The 13873-nt window shown below is 38.1% G+C and overlaps 1 protein-coding gene across 2 annotated transcripts in view; it reads right to left on the bottom strand.

Moving 5' to 3' along the window:
* Positions 1–13873, bottom strand: part of tmc3 (transmembrane channel like 3) — a 43222-nt gene that overhangs the window by 18571 nt on the left and 10778 nt on the right. For both annotated transcript variants that reach the window (XM_086296268.1, XM_086296277.1), the window contains exons 6-14: positions 10762–10860; positions 10287–10429; positions 9712–9859; positions 9562–9605; positions 8024–8171; positions 6918–7027; positions 6379–6457; positions 3527–3781; positions 2837–2965 (exon numbers count right to left, since the gene is read on the bottom strand). In XM_086296268.1, the coding sequence (XP_086152394.1) occupies positions 2837–2965; positions 3527–3781; positions 6379–6457; positions 6918–7027; positions 8024–8171; positions 9562–9605; positions 9712–9859; positions 10287–10429; positions 10762–10860 (1155 nt within the window). The remainder of the gene's footprint in view (positions 1–2836; positions 2966–3526; positions 3782–6378; positions 6458–6917; positions 7028–8023; positions 8172–9561; positions 9606–9711; positions 9860–10286; positions 10430–10761; positions 10861–13873) is intronic.

Here is a 13873-nt window from a genome sequence, read left to right as displayed (position 1 = left end):
AGGTTTCAGAGCTCATCACAGCACAGAAACAGCTTTAGTGAAGGTTACAAATGATCTTCTTATGGCCTCTGACAGTGGACTCATCTCTGTGCTTGTCCTGCTAGACCTCAGTGCAGCGTTCGATACTGTCGACCATAATATCCTATTAGAGCGATTAGAACATGCTGTAGGTATTACAGGTACTGCACTGCAGTGGTTTGTATCATATCTATCTAATAGACTCCAGTTTGTGCATGTAAATGGAGAGTCCTCTTCACACACTGAGGTTAATTATGGAGTTCCACAGGGTTCAGTGCTAGGACCAATTCTGTTTACATTATACATGCTTCCCTTAGGCAGCATCATCAGAAGACATAGCATACATTTACACCGCTATGCTGATGACACCCAGCTCTATCTGTCCATGAAGCCAGATAACACACACCAATGAGTTAAACTGCAGGAATGTCTTAAAGACATAAAGACCTGGATGGCCGCTAACTTTCTGCTTCTTAATTCAGCTAAAACTGAGGTTATTGTACTCGGCCCTGAAAATCTTAGAAATATGGTATCTAAGCAGATTCTTACTCTGGATGTCATTACCTTGGCCTCCAGTAACGCTGTGAGGAACCTTGGAGTCATTTTTGACCAGGACATGTCCTTCAACGCACATATTAAACAAATATGTAAGACTGCTTTCTTCCATTTGTGCAACATCTCTAAAGTTAGAAATATCCTGTCTCAGAGTGACGCTGAAAAACTAGTTCATGCATTTATTACTTCCAGGCTGGACGACTGTAATTCATTATTATCAGGAAGTCCAAAAAACTCCCTGAAAAGCCTTCAGCTAATCCAAAATGCTGCACCAAGAGTCCTGACAGGGACTAGAAAGAGAGAGCATATTTCTCCTGTTTTGGCTTCCTGTTAAATCCACAATTCAAAATCCTGCTCCTCACATACAAGGTCTTAAATAATCAGGCCCCATCTTATCTTAATGACCTTGTAGTACCATATCACCCTATTAGAGCACTTCGCTCTCGCTCTGCAGGCCTACTTGTTGTTCCTAGAGTATTTAAAAGTAGAATGGGAGGCAGAGCCTTCAGTTTTCAGGCCCCTCTTCTGTGGAACCAGCTTCCAGTTTGGATTCAGGAGACAGACACTATCTCTACTTTCAAGATTAGGCTTCAAACTTTCCTTTTTGCTAAAGCATATAGTTAGGGCTGGACCAGGTGACCCTGAATCCTCCCTTAGTTATGCTGCAATAGACGTAGGCTGCCGGGGATTCCCATGATGCATTGAGTTTTTCCTTTCCAGTCACCTTTCTCACTCACTATGTATTAATAGACCTCTCTGCATTGTTATTAACCTCTGTCTCTCTTCCACAGCATGTCTTTATCCTGTCTTCCTTCTCTCACCCAGGGGCGACTGTGGCTCAGGGGGTTGGGAATTGCATCTGTAACCGGAAGGTCGCCGGTTCGATCCCCGGGCTCTCTGTCCTGGTCGTTGTGTCCTTGGGCAAGACACTTTACCCTACTTGCCTACTGGTGTTGGCCAGAGGGGCCGATGGTGCGATATGGCAGCCTCGCTTCTGTCAGTCTGCCCCAGGGCAGCTGTGGCTACAACTGTAGCTGCCTCCACCAGTGTGTGGATGTGAGAGTGAATGAATAGTGGCATTGTAAAGCGCTTTGGGTGCCTTGAAAAGCGCTATATAAATCCAATCCATTATTATTATTATTATCACCCCAACCAATCACAGCAGATGGCCCCGCCCCTCCCTGAGCCTGGTTCTGCCGGAGGTTTCTTCCTGTTAAAAGGGAGTTTTTCCTTCCCACTGTTGCCAAAGTGCTGCTCATAGGGGGTCATATGATTGTTGGGTTTTTCTCTGTATCTATGAAGCGCCTTGAGGCGACTTTTGTTGTGATTTGGCGCTATATAAATAAAATTGAATTGAATTGAATTATAATCTGCTCGACTGATCCAATTAATGCCCGTGCAGTTGAATGGTTCAGTCTGAATCCATACTGACTGTCAGATGTTTCTGGTTTTCTGGTTTTCCCCTGGTTGTGGTCTCTTGTGATTACTGTCAAACTGCAAAAACTGAAAAAAAAAAATTATTGAAACTATTATCAATTAGGGTGGCACAATAAAGTGTAATTCTGTTTGGCCTAGTGATTTTAGGATAGCCCAACTGTTGTGTTAATTCGTTCGTTTTTTATGAGTTTTTTTTAATTCAACAGGACAATGTTAAAGTCACCACAGATAAATATATCTGATTTGATATAATTTGAACGCTAGACCTTGGTGCTTTATATATACAGCAAATATGAGAACATTTTTTTATATTCCTTGCAAATTTCAATTGTTATACATTGACTAATAAGTTATCAAACACAGTTATCATAGCTTCCACCACCTTGTAATCTATTTTTTATCCACGTACACAGCCCCCCCCCCCCCCCCCCCCCCTTTTCCTGGGTTGAAAAGTCCAGTTGAAAGTCCATCCCTGTTTCTGCATTTACATATTATTTACATACATATTATTTCAGATACAGCAATAATTTTGAAAGCTTTTGTGAACTGATTTAAATATTCTTTAACGTTATTGATCATTTATCATTATCATTTAATGGTGTGATTAAACTGTTCATCACTGTGGCAGCAACAGCTGATGTCTTCAGTATTGGAGAAGAAATCATTCTCTGGGTCTATTTCCTTTTTCAGGTCTGAAACATTATGACCTGTATATTGTGTATGTATACAGAATTCCATTCAATAGAATAAGAATAAATACCTTAATTCTCATGTTTAGCATTTACTTGCTAAATTTTGTAAAAGCAAAAGCTTGCAACCAACTTACAAATTTGCTCTCTAAATCCCAGCAGCAGCAGTCACTGAGGTAGCGAACCACTAGACCTCTGATGAAGTCAATGAGCAGGATGCTCGCCACTGTGAAGATCATGTCAATGATGGACAGCTTCAACATCTCCTAAAGACACAATATACACATATTCATCAGGGAAATTTACAAATACTATATACAAGTATTTTATTTTACATACACACACACACACACATACATATATATATCATATATTCCAGGCATAACATTATGACCACTGACAGGTTAAGTGAATAATACTGATTATCTCTCCTGCTACTGGGTGGAATACATTAGTGAGCAAGTTAATATTTTGCCCTCAAAGTTTGGCAAGCGTAAGGATTTGAGCAACCTGAAGGACTGGTTCAGAGGAGCTCCAAAGCTTTTGGGGTGTTCCCACTTTCACAGTTGGGAACCAGCGACAGGGTTATGGGCTCGTGTGGCTCATTGATGCACATGGCGAGGAGAGCTTGCCTACGTGTTCCGATCTAACAGATGAGCTACTGTAGCTCAAGCAATTCTGAAAAAGTGGTTCTGATAGAAAGGTGTTAGAATACACAATGCATCACTATCATTTGATGTTTTGGCAACAGGCAGGTGGTCATAATGTTTATATATATTTTTATCATTTCCACAAATATACACCGTTATCCAATCAGAAAGCAAAACCTGTCCAACATAGGTCTCCCAGCACTGATCCTGTTGTCGGGTGTTCTTTTCAAACACAGCTGTCTGGTTGTAGACGTCCCCTGAGCTGCTCCTGCTGGTTACAGCCAGCACTGTGGCGATGGTTGCTGTGGTGCTGTTGTGATTCTTAGAGAGGGAGATATCTGACACTAGGGTGGAGAGGCTGTTTCCCTCAGGATGAGATATTGTGGCCAGAAAGGAGCTGGACTCATTCCAGTTACTGTTACTCACGTGGACCTTGAAGACAGATCACAATCCATACAGCTGTGTGCTATGCTTTAATTATATGAGTGACTTCAAAGGTATTTCTTAATTCAAGGTCTGCATCCTTAGAAGCTCCATGATGACCGAGAAGGAGCTTCTTCTCTTTATCACAGCGTATTTGTGAAAAACAATGCACAAACTATAGTTCCTAGTAAGTCTAGGAAAAGATACACAAATTATAATACAGACAACTATTTTAATTGTCAGCGATGTAGTGTATTGATTTGTTAGATAACATTTACTTGTGATTAATGGCAGTTTCCACCAATTAATGGTTTCTGTTAATAAATGAGAATAACCTAAGTTATGTGTGAACTTAGGTCAAGAAAAGATGTTTAAAATGCTAAAGATACTAAACTCAATTTATATATATACATATATATATATATATATATATATATATATATATATATATATATATATATATATATATATAATTATGTATTTTTTATGTATTTTTTATATATTTATATGTTTTATATATTTATACAGCGCCAAATCACTGCTCAAGATGCTGTAGATTCCCGTCAGTAACACTTTCGGTCCGCTAGTAAAACGTAGTTCTATTAATCTGCGCTCATTACTCTCGAACCGGAACCGGATGTAAGTCCCAAAAAACTGAATTGGAGAACTGAAACTGAATGGTGAGAAGTGAATCTGAAATTATTCAAGAACTAAATTTTTAAAGGATAAAATACAGTTTCAAAGCAAATGAATTCAATTTCAAAATATAAAATTCAATTTCAATTTAGTGATGATCCTTTTCAAACCAATAAATTTAATTTCAAATTAGGCTAATTCAAATTCAGTTTTTAAAAACATTTATTCAAGTTACAATTCAGATTCAATCCGAGCAATTCAAATTCAAATTTAACTTATTCAACTTCAGTTTCTGATGGCACAGATTTCAGCCCGTAGAGATGCCCTGTCTCAAAGTGAAGCTGAAAAACCTGTTCGTGCATTTATCACTTCTAGGCTGGACTACTGTAATTTGTTATGTCAGGATGTCCTAAAAACTCCCTGAAAAGCCTTCAGTCGCTCTATTCCACAGCATGTCTTTTGTTCCGTCTTCTCTCTCTCACCCCAACCAGTCACGGCAGATGGCCCCGCCAAACACTGAAGCATATTAAACTTCACACCACTAAACAGACCCAGCTTTGGTATCAAAACTGAATTGTATGTGCAGAAAATTTTAAAAGTTATACACAACTGAAGGGAAATCTGGATTTATTTAGTATCAATTTTCCATAGCATCTACACAAACTCTAAAACATGTAAGTTGGTTTTTTGACTGCTTATATTTTAATGTAAAAGCTTTAAAAGCATCACTAACTCGTTACACATCTGAAACTGTAGAATTTTGACATTTTAGACTCTTGTTAATATTTTTGCTACAGGATATTTGAGTGAGATAAAAACAATTACATTTGAGTTTATTCCTTGACTGCATTCCTTGGACCATCCTTTTCAAAAAATATTCTAGAACCACCAATGCGCAATGAATCTTGGGATAGAGTGGGCCACCAAGGTTCCGCCTCATGGATCCTTCAGATCCCGGGAAAACAGTCTTCTTCGCATTGCTGTGACATAATCAGCCTTCAAATGTGGCCTTTGAAGGATGCAACCCCTGAATTTAGACGTCTAAAATGTAGGACTGAGCATTGTAGCATATTAGCTTATTTAGCCTACACAATTAGCATTAGCATTAGTATAAAGATAGTAGAAAATAATTCCAAACTAGTTAGTTTATGTGCATAAAAAGTAAACAGAATACCTGGACACATTTTAAAGACACTGAAGATAGAATGAACTGTGTTTACCTTCTTAAAGTCTCAACTTTGGCTTTAAAATGTAGCAAAGTAATACTACTGGAATTGTGTTGTTAGCATAACAAGTTTACCAGTTATTTTCTGTCCAATGTGTTGCTCATGTCAACATTAAAATAACCTACATACTGAATTTTCACTTGAATGATATGTATCTCAGTTTAACTGTTTAAAGCCATATGTATTGTATTTGATGAGATTTTGTGAGTTAGGGACTTTTACATCAGTGATATTTCTCCCCTTAACAATCAATTCCACACTATATTTTTAAATAATAAATTGCAACAAAAAATAAATAAAATGCCTGAGTCACAATACAGATTTAAACTCATATTAATATTCATCAATATTCGCCTCTGTCAGTGCGCCCCAGGGTGGCTGTGGCTACAATGTAGCTGCCATCACCAGTGTGTGAATGTGTGTGTGAATGGGTGGATGACTGAATGTGTAAAGCGCTTTGGGGTCCTTAGGGACCAGTAAAGCACTATATAAATACAGGCCATTTACCATTTACTTTTTTAATTTCATCAGAAGGTCCACTAAATACTGCATTTTCAAAACATGATTTTTGTAGCAATTCTTCCAGGGTTAAATATTTGGTAACTTGTTTGTGCTATTTTCTAGTAACTGTGGCAAAATGAATGACCAGCAAATTAAATTATTAATCTTATATTATTTTCTAAATAGTGTTCAAATTTGAAACTAGATAACAAATTCTTAACTGGGGCTAGTTAACATACTCACAGCAGAGCTCATACTGTTGACTTTATCAAGGAGAGCAATGATGAGACTGTAGAGATTCCCAAGGTATAAGACAAGGACCCTGTAAATTGATGAGCATTGTAAGACCTTTCAGTTATTATATAAATACTGCTCCAATGAGGGCTCTCATCAGATCTTGATGAATGAAATAGTCAAAGTAAAAATTGTTACTGACAAACATTGTATAATTTGTTGAGAACAAAACAACCTAACCCACAAACCAAACTAACTTTGGTTAGTAGAAACTATATTATTAATACCAGTTACCCATAAAATCACCACAAACTTTAAAAAACCATAAAACCAGTTTTTGTACTACTTAGGTTTTAAATTAAAGACTTTAAAAACATGCAGGGCCTGAGTAAGTTGCAACTCGTATCACTTGTCACATAACTAACCAAAGTTAAGGGAAAATTTTAACTTAGAATTTTTGGCATAAAAGTGTAAGGGTTCCGTTCATTTTCTGAATAGTATAGTATGCCATTATTGTGTCATTATAGGCTGTGGTTAGACAATGGTACCTGGCCAACTGGAATCGCAGTGAGGTTCGTGGGTGGTACATCTCCAGCTGAGCCACCAGTTCAAAAGCAGATGGAGCAATCATGGTGATGAGAGAAACCACTACACTCACCTGGAATGTAGATGGATACATAAGTAACTGATGGGTAGTTGGTAGTTGGAGAAAAGTTTGTTATTTTAACTGAAATGCATGTAACAAATATGTCTCATTGTTTCTAACAATTTCAGTGATTTCCGAGGGTCCTAATTAATTGATTCATTGATTAATTCATTCATTGAATGTTTATAATAACTGAACATGCTCATTAGGTGCAGTTTTCAGTTATGCGTGTGTGGCAAGAAGTTCGGCTATAAGCACCCAAGTGGCAGTGGCAGTGTACTTTTCACCACTATATCAGTCACTTTAGTGACGTAATGCTTGGATACAGCTGCTTGCCCATGAAAACCTATGAAGCTCTATGCAATGTTCCTGAGCTCTGATGGCCACTACATCCCACAGTATCCGCTGACCCCGCTTTGCAATTTTCCGTGCCTTTTTCAGTCACTTCCAGTGTGGCATAATGCCACTAGCGGTTGACTGCGGAGTATTTGATGGTTGCACGGTACTGCAATGCCCTCTCACTGAGCTCCTGAGAAAGAACGATTATTTCACAAATGTTTGTATAAGCAGTCTGCATGCCTCTACAACTGTGACCATGAAAGTGATTGGAACACCTGAATTCAATAATTTGAATGAATGAGTAAATCCTTTGGGCAACAATGTGTGTTATAAAAAACAGGTCAAAAGATGTAGGCATGTAGCAGTTTTACAGCTTCTGTTGAGAAAAAGAAATTCTGTATGTGTGTATGCACACAGAGTACACATGTACGTGTGTTGCACAGTTGATCAGCATAGCTTACACATTTTGTTGTGAGAGTGAGCTGGTTGCTGTAAGGTGACTAAAGCTCTCTAAACCTGGCAGATGGATATATACATTTAGTAGTTGCCTTCCACTGGATCCATGTCAAGTCTCCACTTTCAGTGGTTCCTTAGAACTGTATTGTATATTGGATTATCCAATTAAAATAACTGATGATAAGGATGGTGACGTCCAGTCTGTTCCTGTACCTCATTCTTCTCCCATAGCGTCAGCTCCGGCTTCTCCTGCTCCAGTTTCTGAGAACGATCCACCACAAAGTAAATGATGTATATGCTCCCTGCTAAAGAGAGGAGCACCAGGATGTTGGCCAAGATCCGTAGACTGATCAGAACTGCACTGAGGGAAAACACAGTGTCATTGGCAATGATCAGTTAGAAAAGTGGATGTAATTGTGATGCACTATTCTTAGTAGACATCTGAAGTGTATGTTGGATGTTCTGAACAACATACACTTCGGATAAGGTGTCACACACACCTCTTTTTGCTATTGCTGACTCTTTCATTATTTACATAGACTTTCAAAAGGACCACCTTCAGCCATGAGTCTGTCTGTAGGATTTTAGCCTCCCTATACCAACACTGAACCTAGAATATAAAATGTCAAGGATTTGGACATGTATAGATTTTAAACATTAGAAAATCTTTGGGTTTAATCAACTTAGACTTCTGCCTAAAGTAAAGTATTGTAGCTCAGTGTCACCAATGATTTACATGTCACTGCCATTTTCAGTTTCAGGACATGCACTTGTTTTTCAAGGAATTGTGGCTACTTAAAGATCTGTATCCATCCATCTCCTGTCATTTATCCAAGCACAGCAGTCTAAGCAGAATTTACCTCCCCTTCCCCAGCCACCTCATCGTTATCTTCTGAGATAATCTAAGAAATCTCTTCAAGTCAAGTCAAGTCAAGTTGGCTTTATTGTCACTTCAACCATATACAGATAGTACACAGTGAAGCGAAACAACGTTCCTCCAGGACCAAGGTGCTACATGCAACATAAATTTACAACATAAATTAACAGAAAACACTAAACTAGCTAACTAAGAGGCCTAGTTAGCTGGCTAGCAGAGACAAGACAGACTGACCTAACATAAATTACAACATAAATAACAAAAACTAACTATCTAAGGAAGACTTTTTTTTTTGTTAACAGACAGCAGACAACAAAGTGCACGTGCAAATGTGCAAACAAGAGCAACAAAGTGACAGTGTGACAAAAAAACACACACAACGTAACATAATAATAAGGTTTTATGATGATGAGTTGAGGTAGTGGAGGAACAGTAAACATTCCTTAGTGTAGCAGCAAAAGGCATCTTTCAGCATGCCTTGAGCCTAGCCTGAGGTACCTGCCCATCTTACAATGCTGTGATTGCAGCCATTCACCAAATCAATGGTTTTTGATCAATGGTCATGAATATTTGCATATTAATGATCATGAAACTGACCTCATAGCCCATTGTTCATTCTGTGGGCTGGTTTCAGTCATTATGCACTAAATGTACTGTTTATAAGGTTGGGGAAACCTGCAGTCAGCTGAGGCTGAAAAAGTCACTTGGCTGAGTGACGAAACGCTTCTGCATTGAACGCTACGTCCAGATGAACAGAAGCAACTTCTTGGGGTAGTAAATAAACAGTCACTCACCTATAGCTTCAATAGACTGAGCTGGAGGAAGCTGGACAAACAGAAAACATACAAAACAATGCTCACAAACAAGCACTTACAGACTGGTATCCTTCTTCTTTTCTTGCTCCTCGACAATGGCTTCCTGTGCAGAAAAATATTGATAGTCACTTGTGCTTAGGTCATAATTTAAATATCTTGTTCTTAAAAAAGAAATTAATTGCACAGTTCAAGTTACATTCTTCTCTGACCCTGATGTTGTTAACAATGGCAGCTCCTTTGCTCTCTGCAGCCTCTGGGTTTCCTATCAGGTAATCCCAGGCACAGAACACTCTCCAGCAGAAAGTGAAGCTTTCATCAGAAGCACTGGCCAGGCTCAGGCGTGAATTCTTTGCCATTCTGCAGAAATATTATTTTTCAGGGCATGTTATCAGACGATATATTTTGCACATCTTGTTTTCATTTTAATAATAACAGTCCTTCACCATCAGTGAAGCATTAACAGCAACAGGGAGAAGAGAACAATGTGATGCCTTGTGCGATGTTATGCTGGGAAACATTGGGTCCTGACCTTTTTATTTTATATTAAGTTGCTGATTATTAAATGTTGCAAAGATTGGAAATTATGCTAAACATTACTCTGACCATGTTATTGTGAAATGTTATAGATTCAGTAGGGATAAGTAAAGATTAGATTAACTTTTAACTCTTTTTTCCCAGTTTTTCCTCAATTTTTAACAAACTTGAAATCATTCTAAGACATCACATTGCTAACCCATCAGATAATTATAGCATCAGTATAAGTTTTAAAGAGCATAATGATTACTTTCGCAACAGAATGATGAAACTGTAGGCAAAGACAGCCATTCCAACCAGGAAGTAGGCAAGGGGTAATCGGTACCCTGCACTGCCGATTTTCCTCACCCTGCCATAGTAACCATAGAATAACACAGAGTACTGGAGGTAGCCCTGTGACGAATCAAAGACAACACATTTTCACAAACACACATGGCAATGCACACAAAGAGATAAAAATGGTGAAAAGGAAAACAGTAAAGGAAATCAGTTGGAGCATGATCATTAGTATCCATTAGATGAAATGTTTATATAGGGATGAAAGAATTATGTCTTTACTTGCTCAGTCCTATATTCTAACTCTAATGCAACTTTTGGACTGGAAGAGGTTTCGATCGGTTTTATCTTAATTGGTCAGAAAGGGAGTAAAATAATGTTTAAATAATGTTCTAGTCTATCTGTAAGTAATGTGCTATTGATAGAACAGTAAAAAGAAAGAAGCTTGCCCCAAGAGACCAGATGGTGTCCAGGTCCTGGGCTGAAGCCAGGTGTTCCTTGGGAATAGTTTTACTTCTTGTTGTTCCAAATGGTGCTCCAGCCAGCAGCTAGTGCACACAAACATAGTTCAGTGCACTGTAATTGTAATAAATAAAATGCATTTCAGTCATGTTATCTACAGGTGACCATATCTATTTGGTGGTATGACTCTTCTGGGACTTCCCCTTCCTTCATCCAGAGCCAGAGAGCAATAGCAAGACTTGACAATTCGTACAAGGACATCAGTTTCGCTGACAGCTGAGCTGAGCTGATATTAAGATCGCCTACTGATCTGCAGCTGGACTTTGTAACATTATGCTTGATTTTTTTAGTCCATGCCTCCTGGTTACGGTTTTGCTAGGTTTAGGCACATGGCAGCGCTAGTGTTAGGTAAAGATCAGTGCAAGGTTACAGAAACTCTGTTGTGATTTTTAAAATTAAAAAAAACTTGGTGTTACTGTTGGATTTTTGATAACCCTTTCATCCCTCCATCCATCTACCTGCATAACAAGATAATTTAATACAATATAATAGCCCTTTATTGACATTGTACATGTACAACCTAACTGTTGGTGCTCCACAACAACTGTGCAGGTGTGAAGCATAAATAGTAAGACAGCAGGGATAAAAAGACATGAGAAATATATACAATAGAAGAACAAGTTGCAAAGGACTTGGTCTGAGTAGCCTCTGAGTGTGAGTGGCCCGAGTGATGAGGTTTACTTAGACAGTTGTTCAGGTGTTAACAATACAAATGGCCTAGCAATGTCAAAGCATCCCAAATGGAAAAGATATACAGTATATAAATCTTATAAAGTTTGTATCTGTCTTGTGTGAAACTTGTATGAAAAGCATACAAGAGTAAAAACAGATATAAGATCCCTTGAAAAATTATATAATGAAACTTGTATGTTTTGTATACTTACTAAAACAATATATGAAAGTAATGAGAAAGTGGCCACTTTCATGAGTAATCACATATAAGTTTTTACTATTTCTTTTCCATATGGGATGTGAGGGGTTGTAGATCTGCCTTTTGGAATGAGCTTAAAGATCGTCACCCAGAAGCTTTGTGAGTATTATTATTTTCAAAAATCAACCAACTGTTGGTGTGATTATTATAAAACAACAACCAGGAGGAGCATGTTAATGATTTAAAGGTAGTACCGTAGAAACAAAGAACACAATTTGAAGCACAGTGCGCCATATTAGATTGAAATCTTGCACTGTCCCCACAGTCAAATACGGAGGTAGAAACATTGTTACCAACAAGGGTTTCTCCACCATGTTTTCCCTGGGGATCAAATACTTCTTTCAGTTGGCCATGCAAGTCAATTTCTAACTTTTAGCCAATATGTTTTCTACTGGGGGTTTTTTGATTAAAATTAAATGTTTGTTTTTTGGAGGATGTTAATTTCTTTATAAGTGAGCAAACCTACAGCTTCAGCAGCACAGGCTCAAACAAGCCTGTGTTCCACTGTGTGCAGTACATTGAACAACTGAACATTGAACATTGACTGAGGAGCACTGTAAATGTTTTTGAGAGTGTGTTATTAAAGAAAGACAGTGATAACTCCGGTGGACTGACCCTACATTCAAACTCTGTTGAATAATTGGTAAATGGACTGGTTCTTTAATACTCTATGTCAAACTTGCCTCATTCACACAAACACTGTTTTTTCTGTACTCTTTCTATGCTAGTGATTTCTATTTAACATTAACATGCATTCATGCTCCAATGGATGCATTAGAGAGCAACATGGGTTTAGTGTCTTGCCCAAGGACATTTGACAAGAAGAGCTCAAACTACCAAGCTTCTGATTAGTAAGTGGCCTGCTCTGCTACCTGAGCTACGGCCACCCACTCAATTCCCAGTACAATACAGAAACATGAAAATGAGAACCTATAATGTTTGATAGCAAACAATATTATTCACTAAGCAAGGTGAGATAAAGGTGAGACGTGCAAATAGGAACAGCAGAGTGGTAATTCCAACAAACCATGAAGTGAGAAAGCAGAAAAATGGAGGATCAAGATATGCAGTGGGAATGACATTGTAAGTTATGTCTGAGAAAATTGCTTGTGTCTGCATGTCAGTGTTAGATATATATCCAGGTGCACCCCCATCCCACTATTACTGTCCGTGCCTTGCCTTGCAAATATTCTATAATCTGTACTAAAGGACAAATCAACAATATATTTACTGGGGTAAAAATTAAATACAAAACTCATCATTGACCATTTGTGTAGGTTTTATTATTTAAGATATTTAACATTTAAATTTAAAAGAAAAGAAAAGGACAGGATATGTGCTGAAAGAGTCCTGCAAGAAAATATTGTCAAACAGTACAGTACAACAAATACCTGAGGAAAACTAAGCGCTTAAATACACTCAAGGTAATTAGGGAGAGGGGAGGAAGCTGGGGAAGACAAGACACAGGTGGATAAAAGATCAAATCTAGCTAACGAGAGAAGGGCAAGCAAAACTAAAGACAATGCACACAACATTACCATGGTAACAAATGAAAACAGGACGTAACTAAACACAGGACACAAGAATGCAAACTTGATATGGAGAACACAGATGGGCAGAAAACATCCAACTATGAAAACAAAATACAACCTGAAAATATCATGGACCCCCCCCCCCCCGAAAACAAAACAAAACAACAAAACAACAAAAAAAACCCCAGAAATTAAGGCTAGAATATGAAAATCCAAACAAGAATAAAGAGGGATATGCAGAGGGTATAATAACAAGTGCAGGGTCAAAGACCCCAGATCATCTGACAGATGACAGTCGATCCAGCACGAACTATATGCTTTATCAAAAATGGATCTTTTTTGGTGGTTTTGGTGCAGACTCATCAAACTCTGGACTTAAATGTAACTGATATCTGTAAAGAAGAGTGGAGCAAATTCCAGCAGGATGTGAAAGACTCATTGCCAGTTAAACTCAACATTTTCACAGCACCGTATGAGAAATAGAAGTTAACACGCATTTATGAATAGAAAATTGCTATCATAGATATCTCTAAGAGTCATAAATCTTGCAATGAGTCTGAATTAGTTGGCGCCAAT

Source organism: Aulonocara sp. 'chitande type north' Nkhata Bay, linkage group LG1 (assembly GCF_057382095.1).
Source record: "Aulonocara sp. 'chitande type north' Nkhata Bay isolate Kocher_YH1m ecotype deep benthic linkage group LG1, A_spYH_male_GT1.1, whole genome shotgun sequence".
Taxonomy (NCBI): Eukaryota; Metazoa; Chordata; class Actinopteri; order Cichliformes; family Cichlidae; genus Aulonocara; species Aulonocara sp. 'chitande type north' Nkhata Bay.
The sequence above is the reverse complement of the archived record's forward strand: the minus strand, read 5'-3'. Positions and strand labels throughout refer to the sequence as shown.